Source organism: Mesoplodon bidens (genome assembly GCF_964165515.1).
Source record: "Mesoplodon bidens genome assembly, chromosome: 10".
Taxonomy (NCBI): domain Eukaryota; kingdom Metazoa; phylum Chordata; class Mammalia; order Artiodactyla; family Ziphiidae; genus Mesoplodon; species Mesoplodon bidens.
Window position 1 is genome coordinate 2,865,804 of NC_138172.1, and position 22,214 is coordinate 2,888,017.

At 58.3% G+C, this 22,214-nt stretch overlaps 1 protein-coding gene across 3 annotated transcripts in view; it reads left to right on the top strand.

The window, feature by feature from the left end:
- The window catches only part of FBLN2 (fibulin 2), a 76,192-nt gene that overhangs the window by 24,687 nt on the left and 29,291 nt on the right, over nt 1-22,214 (top strand). For all 3 annotated transcript variants that reach the window (XM_081245556.1, XM_081245557.1, XM_081245558.1), the window contains exon 2: nt 652-1,970. In XM_081245556.1, coding sequence (XP_081101682.1) covers nt 707-1,970 — 1,264 coding nt within the window. In that variant the 5' untranslated portion in view covers nt 652-706. The remainder of the gene's footprint in view (nt 1-651; nt 1,971-22,214) is intronic.

The following is a 22,214-nucleotide window of genomic DNA, read 5'->3' on the forward strand; positions in this document are numbered from 1 at the left end:
CTGGGGTCCGAGGGCCATGGCAGGGGGCTTGGCTGTGTGCCGAGGCCTGGGAGGGCCTGGTTCCTGCCCAGCGTCCACCTGGCCATGCCCTCTGGCTGGCAGCCACGGGACTCTGGGTGCATGGCTGGGGATCAAGCTGGGTTTCGGGGGGAGATAAACTGTTTGGGTGCTGGTGACTGTGTGTGGGAGACCACCCGTGGTGTCCCGCCCGGCGCATGGGTGAGGCTGTGGGTGAGACAGTGCATGTAACTGTGCCTGGAGGGCTGTAACCAGGCCTCTGTGTGCCTGCCACGGAGGGCGTGAGACCCCAATGCCCCAGGCGTGCCAGCCATGTGCCTGGAGAATGCATGTGACAGTGTCAGTGTGTGCGGGACCATCGGCTGAGGGTCCCAGCCAGGGACACGTGTCAGGTGGCAGCTGAGAGTGGGGGTCAGCGGCCCTGGGCAGGGCCACGCTGGCGACTCTGCCAACACGTGAGCGACGGCAGTGCCTGTCTGTGCATGTGAGCAGGTGCGAGTGGGAGCGTGTGCGTAGGGACGTGAGGACGAGTGCACGCGTGTGAGTGAAGGTGGGGAGGCTGCCCAGCCGTGCACACGTGTCCCTCTGTGGCCGCCACGTGGTGCTGATCTGTGTCCTTTCCGATTCCCCCAGGGCCTCGTGAGAGAGAACGGTGGATCTGGAAGCAACGCGTGGCAGGCTGCAGGGCATGGCACCACTCGGGGAGCCTGTGGGAGCCTGGCTGGCCGTGGCCGTGGCCCTGGCCCTGGGCCCAAGCCCCAGCACGGCGGTCCCGGGGCAGGACTGCACGGGCGTCGAGTGCCCCCCGCTGGAGAACTGCATCGAGGAGGCGCTGGAGCCAGGTGCCTGCTGCGCCACGTGCGTGCAGCAGGGCTGCGCCTGCGAGGGCTACCAGTACTACGACTGCCTGCAGGGCGGCTTCGTGCGCGGCCGCGTGCCCGCCGGCCAGTCCTACTTCGTGGACTTCGGCAGCACCGAGTGCTCCTGCCCGCCGGGCGGCGGCAAGATCAGCTGCCAGTTCATGCCGTGCCCGGAGCTGCCGCCCAACTGCATCGAGGCCGTGGTGGCGGCCGACAGCTGCCCGCAGTGCGGCCAGGTGGGCTGCGTCCACTCTGGCCGCAAGTACGCCGCCGGCCACACCGTCCACCTGTCGCCCTGCCGGGCCTGCCACTGTCCCGACGCCGGCGGCGAGCTCATCTGCTACCGGCTCCCCGACTGCCACGGAGACGCCGCCCCCGGAAACTTCTCAGACGCCGAGGAGGGTGACCCTGAGCGACACTACGAAGACCCCTACAGCTACGACCAGGAGGTGGCCGAGGCGGAGGCCGCGGCGGCCCTGGAGGGCGAGCTCCAGGCGGGCGCCGGGGGCCCGGCTGCTCTGGGAGCTGGGGGTCAGCCACCTTCAGCCATCCAGGCCACCCGCTGGCCGGCCGCCCTCCCCAGGCCCACGGCAGCTGCCGCCCTGGGTCCCCCAGCCCCCGTGCAGGCCAAGGCCAGGAGAGTGACAGAGGACAGACAGGAGGAGAGAGAGGCATTGACCGTCAGGGAGCAGCCGGCAGCAGGTGGCCCCAGGGGGCTGGATGGACGGTCCACGGCAGGTCCAGCCCCTGGTCTCCCTGTCCAAGAGGAGGCGGCAGAGGCCAGGGCACGGCCCGAAGAGAACCTCATCCCGGACGCCCAGGCCACCCCCCGCAGCGCCGGGCAGGAGGGAGCTGGGCCCATTCCAGCGTCAAGCACGGCCAGTGCCCTCCCATCACAGGCCACGCAGAGCGCTCCCGAGGGCCCGGCAGAGCCCAGCACCCACGCCATCCTGACCACACCTCACCAGGAGGCGGCCCGCGTGCCACCCACCCAGGAAGTGCCCAAGCAGCCACCGGGTCTGCCCCGTTCTCGGCCAGAGGAAGACGCAGACCCCAACTCTGTCCATTCTGTCCCCAGAGGTGACCCTGCAGGTAAGACTTTGCTGGTTCCTCCAGGGCCACTCATCCCAGGGAGGGGCAGCCTCGGGGCTCCGTAGCCTGGCCCAGGTCTGTGCACAGCTGCCTGCAGCAGGGGAAGCTGGGTCTGCGGGCCCAGGCCAGGGACAGCCAGCACCATCCCCAGAGCTCCGGGCTGGAGGCTCTGAGATGGAGCTTTCTCCTGGCTCAGCTTCTGGGGGTAGCATGGTGGGTGGATGGGTGGGGTCCCTGTCACGGTAGGTGCTGGGCTACCTGATAGGGCTGTGGCCGAGGGCCTCTTACATGTACCTTATCAGGGCTGGGGGGGCCCCTGCGGAGGGGTCCACGGGTGCCCTGGCAGGAAGTGGGAGCTCACAACCCTGATACAGCTGCCTGCTCACACCTCCCTGACAGTAGCCTCTGGGCGTGGCTGCTGTGCTCTTGGCCTCTGCGATGGCAGCAGAAGGGATGCAGGCTCTTGTGGGGGCTCCTTGCAAGAGCCCGGTACCGGGTCTGTCACCGCTTCCTGCCAGGGGTCCTGGTAACATACAAGTGGTTTCTGTCCCTCCTCTGGTCGGTACCTGCTGTGGCTCCCACCCACTCAGAGTAGATACTGAAGTCCTCTCAGGGCCCTCAGGCCCTGCACAGCCTGCCCCTGGGGCCTCCCAGGCCTTCTCTTCTTCACCCTCTTCTTGTCCCTTCTGGCTGCTGTAACAAAAATACATAGAGTGGGTGGCTGAACAGCAGACGTTTATTTCCCATAGCCCTGGCGTCGGGAAGTCTAAGATCGGTTGTCTGATGAGAGCCTGCTTCCTGGTTTGCAGAGCTGTCTGCTTTTTGTGCCCTTACCTGACAGAGCAGATGAGGCCACATCTCATCTGGGTTACATCAGAGGTGGAGCAAGCTCTCCAGCATCTCTTCTTAGAAGGGCACTAATCCCATCACGAGGCTTCCACCCTCAAGACCTAGTTTTCTCCCCAAAGCTCCGTCTCCAGATACCATCCCACTGAGGATTAGGGTTTTAACGCACGAGTTTGAGGTGGGAGCATAAACACTCGGTGCCTAGCAACCCTCTCCCTCCGCACTGTGCTTAGCTGCACGGGGCCTCCCGGCCCCTTCCAGTACTTTCCAGCCCCAGGGCCTTTGCACTTGCCACTGCCTCTTCCTGAAGTGCTCTTCCAGGTGTCCATGAATTTTGCTTCTTCGTTCCATTTGCTCTCTGTTCAAGGTTACCTGCCTAGAGAGGCCTGCCCTGACCACCCCAGTCAAAGAGCACCCCACCTTCCTCTTACACTGCTTGAATTCCTCCCAGTAATACCTGGCATTGTAGCACATCGTTACTTGTTTAATTTTGTCTCCCCCGGGGGAACGTTAGAGCCATGAGTGGAGGGACCCTATCTGCCATCTCCTCTGCTGTGCCCACAGCTGGTGCTCTGGAAACACTGGGTAAATTAATGAGGGAATGGGGGGGGCTCTCTGGCCACCCCTTTGCCAGTCATCCCGCCTCCTGCTAGTTCCCTGCCACCCCGTGAGCACCCTACACTGTCATCTCCCCTCTGTCCCACCCCTTTGCTCACACTCTTCCCAGTGAGCTCCCAGGAATCCTTCGCTGGGTCTGTGTCTTGTATGACCCTTCCTCCATCCCCCCTCTGTAGCTCCCTGCCCTCCGCTCTGAGGGAGCCCTAGGCGTTGTCTGGGTGTCTAGATATCTCTCTCCACAGCTGCGAGTCCATGTCTTGTTCAGTCCTGTGTCCTTCACTCTGTAGACCCTCATTAGGTAGCAACTGTGGACAGGCCCTAATGGGCCCCTGGGAGGCAGGAACTGGCCAGTGTGGTCCGCAGGCTGTGAGCGGGGACTGCCCGGGTGGCATCTGGGACGGTTTCCTGGGGGAGGGGGCCCGTGTGTCCAGAGCTGTGGCCCTTGCTGGGCGTCTGCTGTGTGCTGAGGCCGAGACTGCAGGCTCCCCCAGCCCCCAGGCCCCTGCCCTGGCGGCTCCTTCCATCCTGCTCTCGGTGGACGGGCACAGAACTCGCCCTTGCTGAGCACCTCCTAGGTGTCTGGCCCCGTCTGTGACTCGACCCTCCCACAAGCTGGGAGCTGGGCTCCTTCTCATTTTCAGCCGACCAGGTTGACGGTGGAGAGGTGTGGCTCGTGGCGGCGGGGACCAGGGCAGGGGGCTTCCGGGGGCTGCTCCCCACCCAGCCCCGAGCCTGCAGGGGGCGGGGCATGTGCGTGGGGCGGGGCTCTAATGAAGTCCACGTGTGCCCGGGCGGGCTTGCAGGCCTGGCGCCGGGGATGGTACGTGCAGCCTCCAGGGTTTCCAGAATAGACCCGGCCCCGTCCCTGTCCCCATCACCCACCCCCTTGCTACCAGAGGCCTCTCTGTGGTGTGGGCCTTGGAACCCTGGAGAGCTGCTTCGTTCTCAGGAGCCCCGGGTTCTTTCCTCTGCCCCAGGCTTTCTGAAATGGATTTTGGGGTGTGGCTGTTGGTGAAGGTCGCCTGGGGGTGGGGCCCCTGACTGAGTGCCCCTCATCCCATCAGAGGCCCAGCCCATGCAAAGCCCAGAGCAGGGCACGGACAGGCTGTGCTTCTTGGAGCTCGGGGAAAGGGAGGTGTAGGAAGTTGGGAGTGGTGGGCCGGCGGGGTGAATTTAAGTGGGACCCAGGAGTTGGCCCAGGCCGTGTAAGCAGAGGCTGGCTGCCGTCCACCTCCCCGATCCATCTTCCCCGCTGTGCTCACCCAGTGTCCGCCTGACACCCACCGGTGCACGTGCTCTGTGATTCAGGCGGGCCGCTTTCCGCCTTCTGCCTCATTTTCTCCATCTGGAAGCGGCAGAGAAGGCCCTGCTTTCTGGGGGTGTTTTGAGGATTCAGTGAGCTAACTCATTCAAGCTCGGCATGGGGCCTAGCACTGCCAAGTAATTAAAAATGTCAGCCGTCATTATTCACCATCTGTTCCTCCATCCACCCACCTAATTTCTTCAGCAGATAGGTGCGGCGCACCCTCTCTGCACCAGGGGCCGTCCAGTGAACCGGACGGGCACAGCCTCTCCCCTTTGGGGTCTGACGGGGGTGGAGGGCAGTAATGGATGAGCCCACACAGATTTGTCCGTGGTCACAGCAATGCACACGGAGTGGGGAGGTTGGCAGGGGGGTGCCTGGTGGGTGGGGGTCAGGGGCCCGATGAGCGTCCTTGGGGCAGTGAGGGCCTTAGAGCCTTCTGACTGCTGTTGTAGGGGGAGCCCTGGGGGTTCCCAAGGGATGAAGGGGCCCTCGGTGGGGAGAACTGGGGAGGTGGCAGCTTTGTCCTGCTTGCCCGTGGGGCCGGCTGAGAGGCAGGCCGTGGGGCGGAAATGACCCCCGGCCATGTTGCCATGGCAGCCCTGGGGCCTGGAGAAGGAGGTTTCCAGTCCTTGCCCCAGGCCCGGCTGCAGTGGGGGTCCTGTCTTTGAGCCGGAGCTGTGCCAGGGATCCAGGCTGCCTCTGAGCATGTCCAGATGGAGCGTAATGGAAGCCACATGCCCGGCTCCCTGCCGGGGAGAAGGGCTCTGACGTCTGTCGTCCCTCAGGGGGCTTGTGAGGGCTCCTTCTACGACGGCGCTGGCACGATGGAGGGAGCCGGGGACCACCCCCCGCCCTCCTGGGCCACAAGGGTGGGAACCCGGGTCAGGGTGGCCCTCAGAAGCTGGAGGTTCCTGTAGCAGCAGCCCCTCTCCTGGAAAAGGGCTCCAGCAAAACCTGCAGGCCCCAGGACCCCGTGGCAGGAAAGGAGCCCCTTCCTCGGGGCCTCACGTCACCGGATCCTGTGGGGCAGCGCTCCTCGAACGGTTTGACGTTCCAGTTACTAGAGAAGCTTTAAAATTCAAATAACTGTATATTAATTGCAGACACCATATCGGCTTATGACCTGTGCCTGCACCATCATAAGCCCTCTGAGATCACTGGCCCCTTTAATCATCACAGCCACCCCCTTGGTGCACAGCAGAGGAGTAGGGCCACTTGCCCACGGACACACGTGCAGGAAGCAGTGGATCCAGGTGCCCCTGCCATTTCTTCACGTCCTCACCCCTGATAGTCATCTCTGGTGCCCGGCGTGTGCAGGGGCTGTGACAGATGCCGGATGGACCGTGTTGCCCCTGCCCTTGGGACCTTATGGTTTAGTGGGGGAGAAAACGTGGTAGTCATAGGACGAGGACCGAGGAATGGGGTGGTTGTGCTCTGTGAGCCTGTCCGGGGGATCGGACTCCCCTGGGGATCAGGGAGGTCTTCCTGGGAAGTGCTGTTTGAGCCGAAGGAGTTGCTGACTGGGCGAGAGGTGGGGAGCAGAGAGAAGAGAGTGCATCAGGCAGAGGGCATAGCACGTGCAAAGGCCCTGCAGCTGGAGGGAAGGAGTTGGATTGAAAGGAGGCTGTGTAGCTGGTGTGAGAAGAGGCTGGGAAGTGGTCAGGGGCCAGGCCCAGGGCGATGGTGTTTACCCTCAGGATGAAGATTTGGGCCTTTCCCCAAGGGCAGTGGGGAGCCGCTGCAGGTGGTGGGCAGGAGCTGGGAGGATCTTATTTGTGTCCTGCAGCACTTCCTTTGGGTGAAGGGAGGAGAGCACAGGAGCAGGCTCTCCCCGCCTCACCCTGCAGCCCCAGGAGCCAGCCCTGGGCCTTCAGTGTCTGGGGGTCTCCAGGGCCCCCCAGAATCACTGGGCTGTGGCTCCAGGGGGCAGAGGGAGACTCGTCCGGCCTCTCCCTATCCGATCCCAGAGGATTCCTACAGACCCTCCCCTCTCTCTTGGCTCAGCTGTGGGAGACTTAAGCTTGTGTGGGGTCTGAGTGGTCCCTGAGCACAGCCTGGGGACCAGAGGGAGCCAGGCTGGGAGTCTGGACACCTGAGCTCATGTTCTGTGTGCCGGAATCAGCCACAGGAGCTCCTGGCTCCCAAAGCGGCCTGGGGAGGGGGCGCCCTGCGAGGAGAGCTTGCAGGTGGGCCAGCCGGCCCTTCCCCTCCTCACCCCCAGCCCACGGGCCTTGACCTGGGATGTCTGACTCTTCCCTGGCAGCGTAGGGTCTGCCGAGGGCAGCAGGACCCGCAAACGAGGGGCCTGGGCTTCCCGCAGCCCCTGCTCATCCGTGGTGAGTCCCGGGCCGAAGCTCACGTGCGCTCGTTGTGTGACCTGGGGCCTGGGCCGCGATGCCTCTGAGCCCCCGTTTCCTCAATGACCCCGCGTAGCTGGGGTTGGTCCCACCTCTGTCTGCTGTTCTGCTAATGGTACACGCCCCTGTCACCTGGCAGCTTCTTTCTGCAGAGCATCTTTGTAAGCACTAGAATTTTGTTGCAAACATTTAGAGGCTGGAAGACTTCACATAAATTCCAGCTTTCTGGCTTTTGTTGAAAATCGGCAGCTGCGGGCACACCAGGCCCATGTGCCCTGGGCCAGCCACTGGGGGAGCTGAGAAGGGGCTGCCTGCCCGTCAGACTTGGGGGGAGGTTGGGGGGCTCTGAAGGTGACGAAGGTGATAAAACCGAGGAGAGCTGGGTCCTCTGCTGGGGGCATCTGTCAGGCACTGAGTTTCACCCTGTGGCGACCTTGAGAGAGTCTGTTTGGTCGTTCTGTTTTATGGAAGAGAAAATGGCACCCTGAGAGGGGAGGAGGCTTTTCTGGGGGTCATAGTAGAGCTGGGCAGGGGGCCCTAGTCTCTCAGTGGAGGGGCTGGGCTCATGGCTCCCATGGAGGACTTGGGGCAGGCGTGGGTCTGAGTGGCTTGTAGCTGGGCCCCCTGGGTTTGGCTGCCCCAGAGCTTATGGCACTTGGAGGGAATGGGTGCATTTCACAGCCGCTCCGCCTAGAGAGGGTCTGGGGCCAAGGCTCGGCCTGTGGTGGGGTTCTTTAATTTTTAAAAACTGTGTTTCCTTCCTTCCTTCCTAGACAGCTTTATTGAGATACTGTTCATGTACCATAAAGCCCTCCCATTTAAAGTGTACAGTTCAGTACTTTTTGTCAGGGCCGTGAGAACATCATCAGAATCTAATTCTAGGTCATTCTTGTCACCCTACTGCTATGCAGGTAGCAGCCACCTCCCACTCCCTCCTCCTAGCCCCCAGCAGCCTCCAGTCTACTCCCTGTCGCTATGGATTTGCGTATTCTGGACATTCCTGGACATGGAATCATACAATATGTGGTCTTTGTGGACGGTCCTCCGTTGCTAAGCATAACGCTTTCAAAGCCCCCTGCACGTTGTAGCATGAATAAGAGCTTCATTCCTTTCCGTGGCGGACATTCCAGTGTGTGGATGGGCCCCATTTTGTTCATTCATTCACTAGGTGGTAGACACTATGTTTGCACCTTTTAGCTATTGCGAGCACTGCTGCCGTTAACATTCATGACATATTTTTGTGTGGACGTATGTTTTCATTTCTTTTGGGAATGTACCCAGGAGCAGAATTGCTGGGTCATCTGGGAACTCTGTGTGTGACCATAAGATGAAACACCGAACTGTAATCCTCAGCGGCTGCACCATGTTACATCCCCAGCCACAGCGCACAAGGGCTCCAGCTTGTTACCGTCTGTCGTTTTGAATGTAGCCGTCCTAGCGTGTGAAGTGTGAAGTGGTATCTCACTGAAGGTTTAATTTGCACTCCCCTGGCGACTAACGATGTTGAGCATCTTTTCTTGTTTTTTTTTTTTTTTTTTTTTTTCTTGCGGTACGCGGGCCTCTCACTGCTGTGGCCTCTCCCGTTGTGGAGCATGGGCTCCGGGCACACAGGCTCAGCAGCCATGGCTCACGGGCCCAGCCACTCCGTGGCATGTGGGATCTTCCCGGACTGGGGCACGAACCCGTGTCCCCTGCATCGGCAGACGGATTCTCAACCACTGCGCCACCAGGGAAGCCCCGAGCATCTTTTCTTGAGTTTACTTTAGAACATTCTAGAAAACGCAGAATACACAAGTACACATTCCATTGGCCATCAAAGTGATGACATCATCACCAAGTCACGTAGAGTCTGGAAGACTCCGCTGTATGCTCATAGGAGAAAGGGCGTGAAGGAGGCAACCAGTGTTGCAGTGTTGTTCTGAAAATAATGTTGATCCCGTGGGTCCCTGATTAGGTCCCGGGGACCCTCAGGGCCTATAGGACCACACTTGGGAACCACAGGTCCTACGACGGCAAGCGTGCAGGTGTGTGCGCTGTTTTCCTCACGTATAGCATCTTGTGCTCACCTTTCTGTTCTGTGCTTTCCTCCATGGACAGCCCCCCTCAGGAATCTCCCTGTGGGCACGTGGGGAGCTCCCTTTACCAGCCAGGGCTCCACTGTGTGCATGTTCCAGCTGTTACCGTCCTGGCAGACGGATGCTGCGTTGTGTCCATTGCCGCAGTGAATGGCTTCCTGCTGCACCCGGTGTGGAATCGCTGGGTCCGTGTGCACATGCGTTTCTTTATTTTCTCTTTGTAAGCCATTTATCCAAATGTAACCAGGAGAACCTATTAGAAGCATGCAAATCAGTAATACATTTCACAAAGGAACACCCCGTGTGCTCGGCACTCAGATCATGAAACATCCCGAGACAACCCAGGTCCCCTCCTCCATGCCCGTCCTGGGAACCGCTTCCCTGACTGTGACTAGCTCTCAGACTTTCGTAAATGGGGCCACGCAGTCTGCTCTCATGTGTGGCTTCTTGTGCTCAGCACAGCATTTCTAGGTCTACATGCTGTGGGCTCCGTGGTCGGTCCTCTTTGCGGCTGAGAGCTGCTCCATGGTCTGGTCAGACCCTAGTTTGGTGGCTCCTTCTCCTGCCAAGGGCTGTGGGGTTGCTTCCAGCCTGGACTGTTAGGAAGAGGGTTGCCGTGCACCTGCCGTACCAATCTTTTGATGATCGTCTGCACACTTTTCTCTGGGGAGGTGCTGGCTGCCATGGGCTCCACTGTAGAGGCCACAGGATGCCTACTTAAAACCCGGTACTTGCCAGCTCACCTCCATTGATGGTGTACCAGATTTTGCTCACACCTGCCATGTATGGGAATGCCTGTTTCCCCAGTTTATTTATTCAACAAATATTTATTGAGTGCCTACCGCACAGTTCTAGGTGCCAGGGATACAGCCGTAATCAAAATGGATGAAGTTGGTACCCTTCACGAGGCTTGTGTTCCATGGGATCGGGGCAGGGGCAGGGGGCACACAGTCATTCATTAGGTAAAATCTGTGTTGCATGGTGAAAAACGCTAGGGAAAAAACCGAGCAGGGGCAGCCAGATGTTCCCACCTTGGCTGCTGGGAGCTTTCTTGCAGGGGCGTTAGTTTGTGAGCGTGCGCTGCTCCCCCCAACCCCCGTGCCCCCGCCTTGGCCCAGGGCTCCCCAGCGAGTCCGGCCACACCCCCGCCAGCAGCACGTGGGCCTGGGGGGTGGTCTGTCTGCCCTCTCGCCAAACCCGTGCCTGTCCTGCCTGCCAGGGACAAGCCTCGGTCATGTAACGAATAGTCTCTTGCCTCAGTAATGCGAGTCGCAGGCGACTGCAGAACCTCTGTGGCGCACAGTAGGCGTTTCTACTTGATCCCAAGTCCACAGGTCAGCCGGGCTTGCTGCCCCAGGCTGGGAGTGGCTGCCGGGAGTGGCTGGTCTGGGGCAGCCTCTGCCAGGGCGGCTACCTCTGCTCCGCGAACTCGTTCCCGTCGCAGAAACAGGGCTCTGAGTGAAAGATGAGACGCGCACAGGAGCTCTTGGGCCCGGGCTTAGAACTGGCTCGGCCACTGCTTTCTCCACGCTGGGCTGCCTGCCTGTCAGGAGGCCGGCCCGGGGTTGAGGGCTCCTCTTCATGGGCATCACGGGGGTGTGGGAAAGGCAGGGAGGAGGGTGGGGGGGTCAGGACAGGAAGCTACCCCCTGCCCCGGCCGGTGTTCCTCCTGTCTCATCTCAGTCCCCACACGACCTTACCATGAGTCCCTTCCCCTTCCCAGGGGAACATGGGCCCACAGGCCAGCAGCGAGTAAGTGGTGGGCCCAGCTCCGGATCCAGGTCCTTCGGTGCTTCAGGCGTCTCTGGCCTGGTCCAAGGCTCCCCCGGGCTGAGGCTGCTCCGCCCCTCACTCTCTGTGAGACTTTTAGGCAAATCACTTCACTGCCCCGGGCCTCAGTTTTCTCATCTGTAAAGTGGGCTTACTGAGGGCTCCCTCCTAGAGCATGTTCTCACTGGGAGAAAGCTGGTGTCGGGCACCAGGCTCTGGGGTCTGCCGTGTAGCAGGGCTCTGCTTACACTGGTGTCCTGGTTGTCCTCCGCTTACACTAGTGTCCTGGTTGTCCCCAGAGCCCTGAGGGCTCTGCTGGGAGGGCGGCGGCCTCTGAGCTCCAGCTTGCTTCCCATTCACATGCCGAGCGGCTCTCCTGAGGCTGAGCCAAGCCACCCCACCCCAGCCTCCTGCACCCTGAGCCTTCCGGAATTCCGGGTGCCTCCGTGAACTGGAGGTCAGAAGTCTGGGCTGTGACCTTCCCTGGGGAAGGGTCAATGTCGTCTGCCTGACAGCACCTCCTCTGCGCCGGGCCAGGGGCTGTGTGGCCTCCGGGTCCCTTGTCCTTCAGCAGCTGGAGCTTTCAGGAGGAACTTCCGTCTAGCCAAGGTCAGCTTTGCATGGACTGGGGCTTTGCTGGGCCCTCCTTGTGTACTCTGGGGTCTCCATACAGGGAAAGAGGGCTTGGGGCCGAGAAGTGCTGGGGATGAGCCAGCTTGGTCCTTGGAGGGTGCATCCGTGGGTGTGAACCCTACCTCTGCTGCCCTGGCTGTGTGACCTCAGGTGATGGACTCACGCTCTCTGAGCCTCAGTGTCTGCAAGATGGAAGAGTAATCTCTGTCCCCCCAGGATTACTGACAGGGGTAGGGAGAGGGCGTCAGCTGGCTCAGAGCAGCTGCTGTGACTGTGAACCCCTTCCTTTCCCTGCCCGAGGGCCCTGCACTCTGGGTGGTGGGGCATGGATTTGTTTTTGTTTAGATGAACAGATGTGGGTCTTTTCTGGTGGCCGGGAGTTGTCCTGCTGTTGAAAAGGCAAAGGGGCCAGGTCTCGTGCGGTTGGGTTGAGGGTGTTCAGCTGCTCACTGGCTGCTCCCACCCCGCCGGTCACTCCATCTGCCTCCAGGTGTGCAGGGCGTGCTGCCCCTCCACTATTCCGTCCCTGCCCTGCGGCTTTGTTCCAGCGTCTGCCCACGAAGTCAGCAAACGCCCATCCTGAGGTCTCACCTGCAGTGGCTCAACCTAGCTGCGGGGCTGATGTCCCAGAAACGGGGAGGGTCTCCTCCTTCACCCTCGCAGGGGCAGCGTTTATCACGTGGCTGTGGGCATCCCCGGATGTGAATTGATCAGTGTGTTAAAGCCTCGTGACACCCATGTGCAGGGGGACGATCGTTATGCCCATTTCAGAGCTGAGGTGACTGAGGCACAGGGAGGTCACATGAATGTCCAGGGTCACTGAGGGCAGTGAAGCAGATGTTTGTCAACCACTGACTCTCGGCCTTTGCCCCAGCACCTCCCAGGGTTTGCCCAGCTGCCTGGCACGAGTAGGTATTTTCCTGTTGTCAGCAGATCGAGGCTCCAGGGCTGCCCTGTGTCCCCAGCCCAGGAGGGGCAAAGCGGGGCCCAGGGCAGGGCTGGCAGGCCCCCAGCCCCAGAGTCTGAGATTCTGGGGTTCTCTGGGGTCCATATGGTGGAGGGTAGGGGGGTGCAGAACGAGCCAGTCTGGCTGGGGGGAGCCTTCCTGGACCCAGTGCTCCCAGAAGCTGACGGGGTGCGCGGGGAGAGAAGGAGACAAGCTGTCTTGTCTCCCTTCCAGCCCCCCACTCCCTGCCCCACTTGAGTACTCATTCATGACAGTTCATGGGCCCCGTGCTCTGGACCAGACTGTATCGGGTGCTGGGGATGCAGTGGGAACCAGAACGGTGGAGACCTCCCCGCCCAACACACTCCTGCCCGGGGTGGGGGTGCCTGCTGGGACGCGCAGGCCTGGGGCGGACGCGATGAGGGAGCAAAGCCAGGTGCCTCCGGTGAGGCAGCTAGTGGAGGGGAGCCGCTGGCCGTGGGGACGAGGACGCAGCTGCAGCCGCTCCCCGGCTCCAGTTGTCACCCTGGAGTTCGGGGCCCAGCGTGGCCCATCACTTTAAGTTTTCCGAAAGAAGCCTAAGATCTGGAATTTTATATAAAATCTCCCCGTTTATAAATGTTGGCAACTAATTCACATATATCAAAGCCTCAGTAAAGCATGAAGTGGGCACCGGTTTGCTGCCAGTTTAGACTCACGGAGCGCCAGCTGCTTCTCGTTATACGTCTGGGTCGCAGAGGCCCAGAGGCAGGCAGGGGGCTGGCAGAGACTCACAGCGAGCTCCAAGGCTGGGGTCCCCGAAGTTCCGACTCCCAGGCCAGTGTGCTCCCCCCATGACCTCCCTGCCCAGCAGAGTCAAAGCCCAGGAAACAGGTGGCACAGGCTCAAAGCCCCTGGAGAGAGTCACAGAGGGGACTTCAGGGTGAGGGCACAACAGCAGTGGGAGCTGTCACCCCAGGCCCGGAGGGGAGCTGTGGCCTTACGTAGAGGTGCCCATGCCTGAGTGGGGGCCAGGCTCCATCAGCAGTGGGCAGGGTAGAAGGTGAATCTGGGACGGCAGGTTTGGTGGCTGCAGAGGCACCGGGATCTACAGGACTCCACCTCCCAGGCCCAGGTGCGGCAGCGTGCTTCCTGAGATGGGCGACCCCAGGTCAGTGGGTGAGGGCGGCTCGTGGTCAGTCCCATCCTGGAAGTGTCGGAGCCACTAGCTGACCCCCATGGGAGGGGAGGTGCCTCAGGAGTCGGGGCAGAGGTCCAGGCCGGAGGCGGAGAACGATCGGCCAGGCTTCTGTTTTTTCCCCCCTGGGTTGGCCTCACTTGGCAGGTGGGCAGCCGGGGGGTGGTGGTTGATCACCTGGGAAGGTCTCACTATTCCTTGTCCACCACCACTTGGCCCCTGAAGCCCGGATGCAGGAACAGGGAGGCCGAGGGTGTTGCCTGAGATGGCTCAGCCAGTGGGAAGCTGAGCAGGGTTCTGGCTTCCTAGCTCTGCTTCCACCTACACCCAATTTAGGGTCTTCAGTGTGGGGGAGTCTCCTGGGCCCCTTGATTGGGGCTCATTGCTTCACTTTGAATATTCACCAGCCACTCTGCAGGCTGCAGGGGGAGTGGGACAAAGGATGGAGATATTGGGGGTGGGGAGGGGAAGAGATCTGGTCAAGGTCTAGTTGGGGCCGTGGCCCAGGTATGTGGGTTAAGAGAAATGGAAAGTCGCTGGGTGGGGTCACTGGGAATTTGGTCTAGAAGAGCCCCAACCTGGCCCCATGGAGTCCCACTTGGGAACGCTAGGAGCCTGAGGTCACAGACTTGCCACCCCCAGACCCCTGGCCAGAACAGCCCTCCCACCCAACCCCGCACCTCGTCTGATGCCTGACCCCAGGGTGCCCACTGCCTGTTCCCCAGGCAGGATTTCCATGTTGCCACTGCCTGGCCCAATACTGCCACCTGGGGCTTTGCAGGAAGCCACGCTGGTGACCTGCTTCCTGTTTGCCTCTAAGAGGAGAAAAAAAACATGTCCAGTTTTTTATGTGATATTTTCAATTTTTGTATTTTTTTAACCAATCACTTTCATTAAGGTGGGAAATAAGGTTATGTTTACATTTCTCTTATAGTAAATACTGGCCCGGGAAAATCAAAATTGCCTTAAAGTTCAACATCATCTCTTATTAAACTGTGTGCGTGTACGATGGACTGGTAATTAAATTAAACTATCTGGAAAGAACAGTTAAATAGAATTAAGTCATTTACAAGATTCATCTATAAAACAAAGTGCTATCCCAAGAAGCGAAATGCCATCAAACTCTGGTTTGAGCCATAGCATAGTCTGGGGTGGCCACGGTTTCTTCAACTAATAATGAAAGAGAGAAAATTCGCAGTTCTTTTTGAGGAGGAACAGAATGCGTCCCAGGTGTCTTGGTGAAAGTCCACACGTTTGGTTTGTGTGAAGTGTGAGTTACATTGGAAGGCTGTGCTGGGTGGGGCTGGGGGTCCGCGGAGGCCTCCAGGAGCACAGCAGGGGGTGGACATGGCTGGCAGCGGAGGTGAGCCTGGCGGAGGGAGGGACAGCTCTCCTTTTAGGTGAAGGCCCACCTGATGGGCATCCAGCCTCGGTCACACGCTCTGTGCTGGAAGGACACTTGCAATGGTGTGATTCTAGACTGACCTCCCCGGTGACTCGTTCATTCTTAGGACGTGAGCTGTCCACTCCCGTGTCCAAGTGCTTGGATCTCTTTATTCTGTCCTCGTGCTGGGAAAGTTATTTTCTCAGAAAATGAGGCTGGTCCCATTCAGTTTTTCAGCATTTGCCTGCAGGTTCCATGTGGCCGCTGACTCTCTCTGGGGCAGCATCCTCTAACCCAGATGCCAGGGCCGCATAGTCCTCTTGAACAGAGCTGAGCTCGTCGCAAGTCTTTGCACTGCTCCCCGTCAGGGCAGCCTGTTTTTGTACAAGCGGCTTTTCTCATTGTGAAAGTACCAACAGAGTAGCCCATTAAAATACCCATGACAGACGCACAACCCCGCTCCCTGGGAGGCCATGGAGGGAGGGTAGGGCCTGTGCACGGGTCATCCAACCCTCACCCCCCCACCTCCCAAGAGGGTAGGGCCTGTGCACAGGTCATCCAACCCTCAGCCCCCCACCTCCCAAAGCTTCCCGGGGACCAGCCTGAAGCCAAGCACCGTGGGGCCTCAGGGCCCCTCCACATGAGCAAGGCCCGCCGTCGAGTCGCCTCGTAACTGCGGCTTCACCAGGCACAGCGCACCAGCATCCCAGAGTCCCACCTGGGACCCCAGCTGCCAGACTTTCTAAGGGCAGGGGGGCTCAGGGAAGAAGTCTCAGCCCCATAACGGACCAGTGCTTGCTCTTCTCTCTGGTTTGAGATACAGTGTGTGTGCGGGCATGTGCGCACGTGTGCGTGATGGAAACATTTCAGCCTTGACACAGTGTGTTGCAGCGGAGAAATAAAGCCATCTCCTGTATTACTACGTACTGTGATCCTACACCTGCCACAGTTACCAGTTCCCTTGTGCCATATTTGTCTTCTCCACTTGCCCCCAAAGTGTAACGTATAGCCCGTTTAGTAAAGTAATATTTTTTCAGGGGTGGTGAGATCTTTTTTGGTTCATATTTGGTTGTTTTACCTCTTGAATTTCCTTCTTTCTGAAAGTATTTATTAAAGTATACTATAGATACTCTTGAATATCTTTCAATCTAGATTAATATAACAGTCCTCCCTTAAAATTTTTTTTATGTCTGATTATGTAGTTTTATAAAGTATTATATATGTAAAGCACACGCATCTTCATAAAATAGCTCAGTGGGTTCCAGGCAGCTCCACTCAAGATATAAAACATCTCAAGCACTCCAGAATTTTCCTGGTGTCCCTTCTCAGCCAGTTCTACTCTCCCTCCCCCCACTGTCCCCCCACCCCTCACGGAAACCACGAGGCTGACTTTTATCACCATCAGTGACTCCTGCCTATTCTTGAATTTATTTTGTGTAGTGGGAACCATATGGTATGATTTTGCTTGCGTTTAACTTCTTTAGTTCAAGATCCTGTGTTTGAGACTCATCCAGACTCTTGCGTGTAGCAGTAATTCACTTAAAAAAGTTGCTCTTTATTTTTCCATTGTAGGAATAAATCACAGTTTATTGATCTGTCCTAGTGTGGATGGAGGTTTGGGCTGTTTTCAGTGTGGGGCCGTGATTAATACAGTGGCTGTGGACATTCTGTGTGAATTTCTGTCGGGTATTTACCCAGAAGTGGAATTGCTGTATTGGAGGGGTTTGGCAGCTTTAGCTGACACTGCCAGACAGTTTTCCGAAGCATCACCAATTTCCGTCCCCACCAGCCATGAGTGAAAGTCCTTGCCGACACTGGATGTGGTCTCTTTTTCATTGTCGCCAACCTGATGGCCGTGTAGTGGGACACTCTCGTGTTACTGTTGGAATTCTGTTGTCCTTTGCCCGTTTCTAAATTAGGTTTCTTTGTCTTGCCGATTTCTAGGAGTTCTTGATAGATTCTGATGATGCGTCTTTTGTTGGATCACAGGTGCCTTATCTTGCTCTCTGACATTTCTTTCCACTCTCGTGAGAACATGTTCTGACGAGCACCTTGCACATGCTGTCTTCTGAGGAACACAGATTCCTAGGTTTCAGGAAATACAACGTACTGATCTTTACTTTTCTGTTATTGTATTTTGTGTCCTTTTCAAGAAATCTTTGTCTACCCCAGAGTCATGAAGATGTGTTCCTGTGTTACAGTCTAGATCTTTTAACTTGTTTCGCCTTTCACATTAGATCACATTTAGATTTGTTTCTCTGGATGGTGTGAGTGGGAGTCAGAACCCATTCTTTTTTCCGGTGGATGTTCCGTTGCCCCCATGCTGGGTGTGGTAAAGGCCTTCTTCCCCCACTGCACTGTTACCTTAGTCAGGACCCAAGTGCGGATGAGGAGGTCTTTGCTGGCCTCTCTGTTCTGTTCTGTTGTCAGGCTGTCTTTGCACACTGCCTCGATTTACTGGAGTCCTCCAGTCATTTTGGGTCCCTGGTCGTGTGGCGGCCCCGGGCTGGGCCGTGTGTTCTGGGCTGCTGCCGCCTGCTCACCTGTGAAGCCGTGGTGGGGACAGGACCCTCTTCCTAGAGCTGGAGGGAAGGTACCGTGGCTGCAGGTTGGGGCCCGCCAGGCGGCTCGGCCAGGCCGGAGATCCAGCTAGTCAGCCAGGGTGGCCCAGCGCCTCCCAGGCCGGGCTGGGGTGGTGAGCAGGTGGGTGGGGTGCTGACTTGGGCGGGGGGAGGGAGCCAGTCAACACCCCTACGAGGAAGCTAGGCTGGGGGAGGTGCTGCAAAGGGCAGGGGGGGCTGGGGGCTGTCCTGCCCCAGGTGATGGATGAAGGCATCTCTAAGGGGCTAGGTTGGGTGGGCCCAGCAGGTGGGCTCAGCCCAGCAGCTCCTGCTGGCTCTCAGCCGTTGTGTTTGGGATCCCGGGGCAGGAAGGCAACGCTCAGGATCCTTCTTGTTTGCCCATCTTCTAGCCATTGTAAAAGGACTCCCGGCACCACCAGGGCCTGCGGGTGACGACCCTGCCGCCCCCCACCCCCACCGCAGAATACAGAACATCAGAGCTGCAGCACTCCCTGGACTGTTTGCTCAGGCCCCGCAAACATCCTGTCCAAACAGGGTGCTGGTGGAGGTGGCCGCTCATCACCCTGCAGGTGTAGCTTTTTTTACAGCATTTCCGAAGCCACCATTCTTTCAGGCTCTGATGTCCGGGAGAGGGGACTATCTAGAGGGGTCATGACCTCCAGGTCGGATTGTTCTGGGCACCCACTGCCTGGGATCAAAGGAGCTTAGATTCCCTGGAATCTCAGGATCTTTTTATAACAGCATGTTCTTGAATAGGTAATACCTGCCCATGGTAAGGAAAACACATAAAAGACACAAAAGAGGTAAACAGTGGATGTCAGCTTGCTCCCTCCCTCCCCAGGGCTCGGTCCCTCCCTGAGACACCCGCTGCTACCCGTTTCTGGGACCTCCTTCCAGAAATCCTCCATGTGTGTCCACGTGTTACTTTAAAAAAGATCAACGGTGACTTATTATATATACTGTTCAGCACTGAGCCTGTCTTCTTCATTCTTTGTGATATATTTGGAAACTGTTCCACAGAAGTGAGTGAAGATCTAACGCGTTCTTTTTAACACTTGCATGAGATTGGGCGGATATAACACCAATCATTTAATCACTGCCCTGTGCCCGTGGCACGTCTGTCAGCCATTAGATTTCTAGAAGGGGAAATGCTGGGTCACTTTTTTGTTTTTACACTGCAATGCATTATTTTCTCTTTATTGTGGTAAAATACACATAACATAGATTTGGCCATTTTAAGTGTACTAATCCGTGGCGTTACGAACATGCACACTGTTGTGCAGCCATCACCACCATCATCTCCAGAACTTTCTCATCTTCCCAAAACTGAAGCTCTGTCCCCTTTAAACGCTAACTCCCCCTCCCCCATCCCTGTCCTTGGTAACCTCTATTTTGCTTTCTGTCTCTGTGAATTGGCCTATTCTAGGGCCCTTATATAAGTAGAATCATATAATAGTTGTCCTTTTGTGTCTGGCTTGTATCACTTTTTGGGTCACATTTTTAAAAGACTGTTTGCCTCTTCAGTCTTAGAATTTTCTAATCATACTACATTTTCCAGTAATATTTTTGTCATGGAGTATTTGTGAATAGAAGAGCATAAGGGACTGTCTCAACAGTTAAAGAAGGACACCCACCAAGGCATCAGCCCTGGGGACAGAAGCCATGGCTGCCCTGACCTCCTCCCTGGTTACCACTGTCCTGACTTCTGTGAGCACGAGTTCCTTCCTTTTCTTTACAGTTTTACCACCTCAGCAGGTGTTTTGCTTTTCTCTGGGTTTGAACTTCACATGAAAGGCAGTGCGCAGTGTCCTTCTGTGACTGCTTCTGCCCTGAGGCCGTGTCCCCGTGATTCACCGTGTGGTCACCGCGCGCCCATTTGCACAGCCTGGTCATGCCCTAGTATCCACCTTCTCCTGTCCGTGGACGCTCGGGTTGTCTCCAGTTTGGAGCTACTGTTTGGGGGTCCCCAGGTGGAGACCACGGGCGCCCGTTTCTCCTGGGCGTGGACCTGGGGGTGAAATCACCACGTCATTGGGTTTGCCTGTCTCCGCTTTCCTGGATGACGGTAGATCATTTTCCAAAGTGGATTTATCCTCCCTCCACTTCTCAGGGGTGTCAGAGGTGGGACTCCTGCCAGAGTCAAGGTCGTGCTCTCTGGCTGGCGGGGCCTGGTGTCCTGACTCTGAGGGGCAGCCCGTGGGGATGCATCTGGGAGCCAGGCTGATCCCGGCCCGGGTCACCCACGAGGCTGGTGAGAGCCTGCCAGCCAGCCTGCAGCTGTCACAGTGGGAGGTGGCCTTCACCTCTCTGGCCACGGTGCTCGTGCCTAACCGGCAGGCAAGGAAGGCCATGCTCCCTCTGGCTGAGCGCAGGCAAAGTGAACACAAATGGGGGAGTCCATGAAAACCCAGAGCAGAGCAGGGAGGGGTTGCTGGGCGCCCCTCCTGCCTCTTCTGGAGGGATTACCGTCCCGTCCATCCTTTTATCAGCCTGGTCCTCTGGAATTCATTAGTTAACTGAAGAGTAGTCACCAAACGCCTTCTGTGTGCCAGGGGTGGGGAGGTACTGCCTACTGAGCTCCTGTCCTTTGCCGGACACTGGCTTCTCCCCTCCCCACTTTGTGAAATGCGGGCGGGAGGGGTGATTTGCCCATTTCACCGGCAAGGGCACAGAGGCTTGAGGATGAGTGACTTGGCTACGTCCCCCAGGCAGGGAGGAGTGCCCTGGCTGAACGCCAGCGCTCACGGTGATGGGTCAGACACGCCCAGGCTCACTTCTGAGACTTGGTAGAAACTGCTATGTGGAGGTGATGTGTGTGAGTGCAAAGTTCTTCTCCCTCCTTTTCCTAAGTCTGTGCCATTGGCTGTGTGTCTTAAACCCTTAGATCGCTATTTATGCATCTGGGAGATCAAGGTAATTGTCCGATTTCACGTTGTCAGTGTGAGCTTTGCGTGAGATGGTATACACCACGGGCCTGGGGTGCTCCACCCAGCCCCAGGTTTTATCAAGTACTAGGTCTGTGCCGGGCACTGGGCACCCTGAAATGACTGCGACCGTTCTTGGCCCCTGATACCCTCTCCCTTTGCTGTCTGCGGCTGGCATGTCCCTGGCAGTGACGTTGTGTATGTACCAAGTGCTGCTGTGAATGAGGCTGGAGGAGGGGCTGTTTGTTCTGCCCGGGACGGAGGTGGATGCTGGCGGGACCACAGAGGATGGAGAGGCAGGGAGTGGTGTGCAGACTGGCTTGTTAAGGCTGGGTAGTTGGGCAGGGTAGAGGAAGGACGTTCCCAGCTTGGCGCGGCATATGCAAAGATACGGTGGCACAGAGAAGCCTGCTAGCTGGTGGAATAAGAGCTGAGACGTGAGTCTGGGCTGTGCTATGAGGGCCCCGATTGTCGCTCCAGGCAGGGGTGCTTTATCCTGCAGGGCAGTGGCCTTCCAGTGGGGTCCGTGGACCACAGGGCTCCCCAAGATGACTCTGAGGTGACGAAGGCCAGGGTGTTATGAGCAAAACTAAGTAGGGTGCTGCAATGAGGGTTGGGGTGCAGGTTAGTTTAGATTCAAAAGTCAGGGAGATCCTGCCTGAGGAGATGAGAGTCCCAAACAAGGACAGCCCTGTAGAGAGTGGGGGTCGGGCAGGGCTCAGGGAAAGGGCAGAGGATTCCAGGCAGAAAGTACAGTGCGTGCAGAGGCCCTGGGGTAGGAAGAGCCTGAGGGGTTCAAGTGGAGAGAGTGAGTGAGAAAGGAGACGCGGTGGGGGGGTCGCAGGGCCCTACCAGGTAGGTCTTGGTAAAGAAAGGGGGGACTCTGGGGGGCTGTAGGCCGTGGAGAGACACAGTCTGATTCATACTTGTGAATGGTCATTCTGACGCCATCTGGAAGATGGACCAGAGGAGGACACAGGGGAGCAGGGTACCCCTCGGGCCCAAGAGATGGTGGCAGAGTGAGGGGCGAGGTGGTGACGGGGGTGACTTTGGAGGTGGCCCTGCGGGGGACAGATGGGAGGAGGGAGGTGAGGAGGAAGGAACGGGCCCAGGAGGGTCCTGAGGTTGGCACAGGGAAGACCAGGGGAGAGATGGTCCGGGGAAAATTGGCCGCTGAACAGATTCTGGCCGTGGGATTGTCGGGGATGCCCGCTGGTGGTCGCTTAGCCAGCTGTGTGTTTGCAGGAGACGGACATGAAGGAGGGCGCCCAGGTGAGGTCAGCCAGGCTGGGGCGTGGCCGGGGAGAAGAGGCCCTGGGGCTCAAACTCTGAGGGGTTAGGGAGAGACAGGCTGGGGCCTCGGAGGGGGTGGTCAGGGAGGGGGCCTAGGGGTGGCCTCTGGACAAGCAGCAGGGGTACACATCTCGTGGGCTTTGCCCGGCCCCCTCTCGCACGCCTTGGACGGTACTGGGCAGCGCCGCGCTTGGCCCCTGTGCTGATTCCCCCTCCCGCTCCACGTGGGTGGCCTCCCCAGCATAAGGGGTCACACCCCTGAGTTCCTTTGTCTGGAAAGAGGGGAAGCCAGGGTGGGAAAGGCCAGGAGAGAATGGAGGGCAGGCTGCCAAG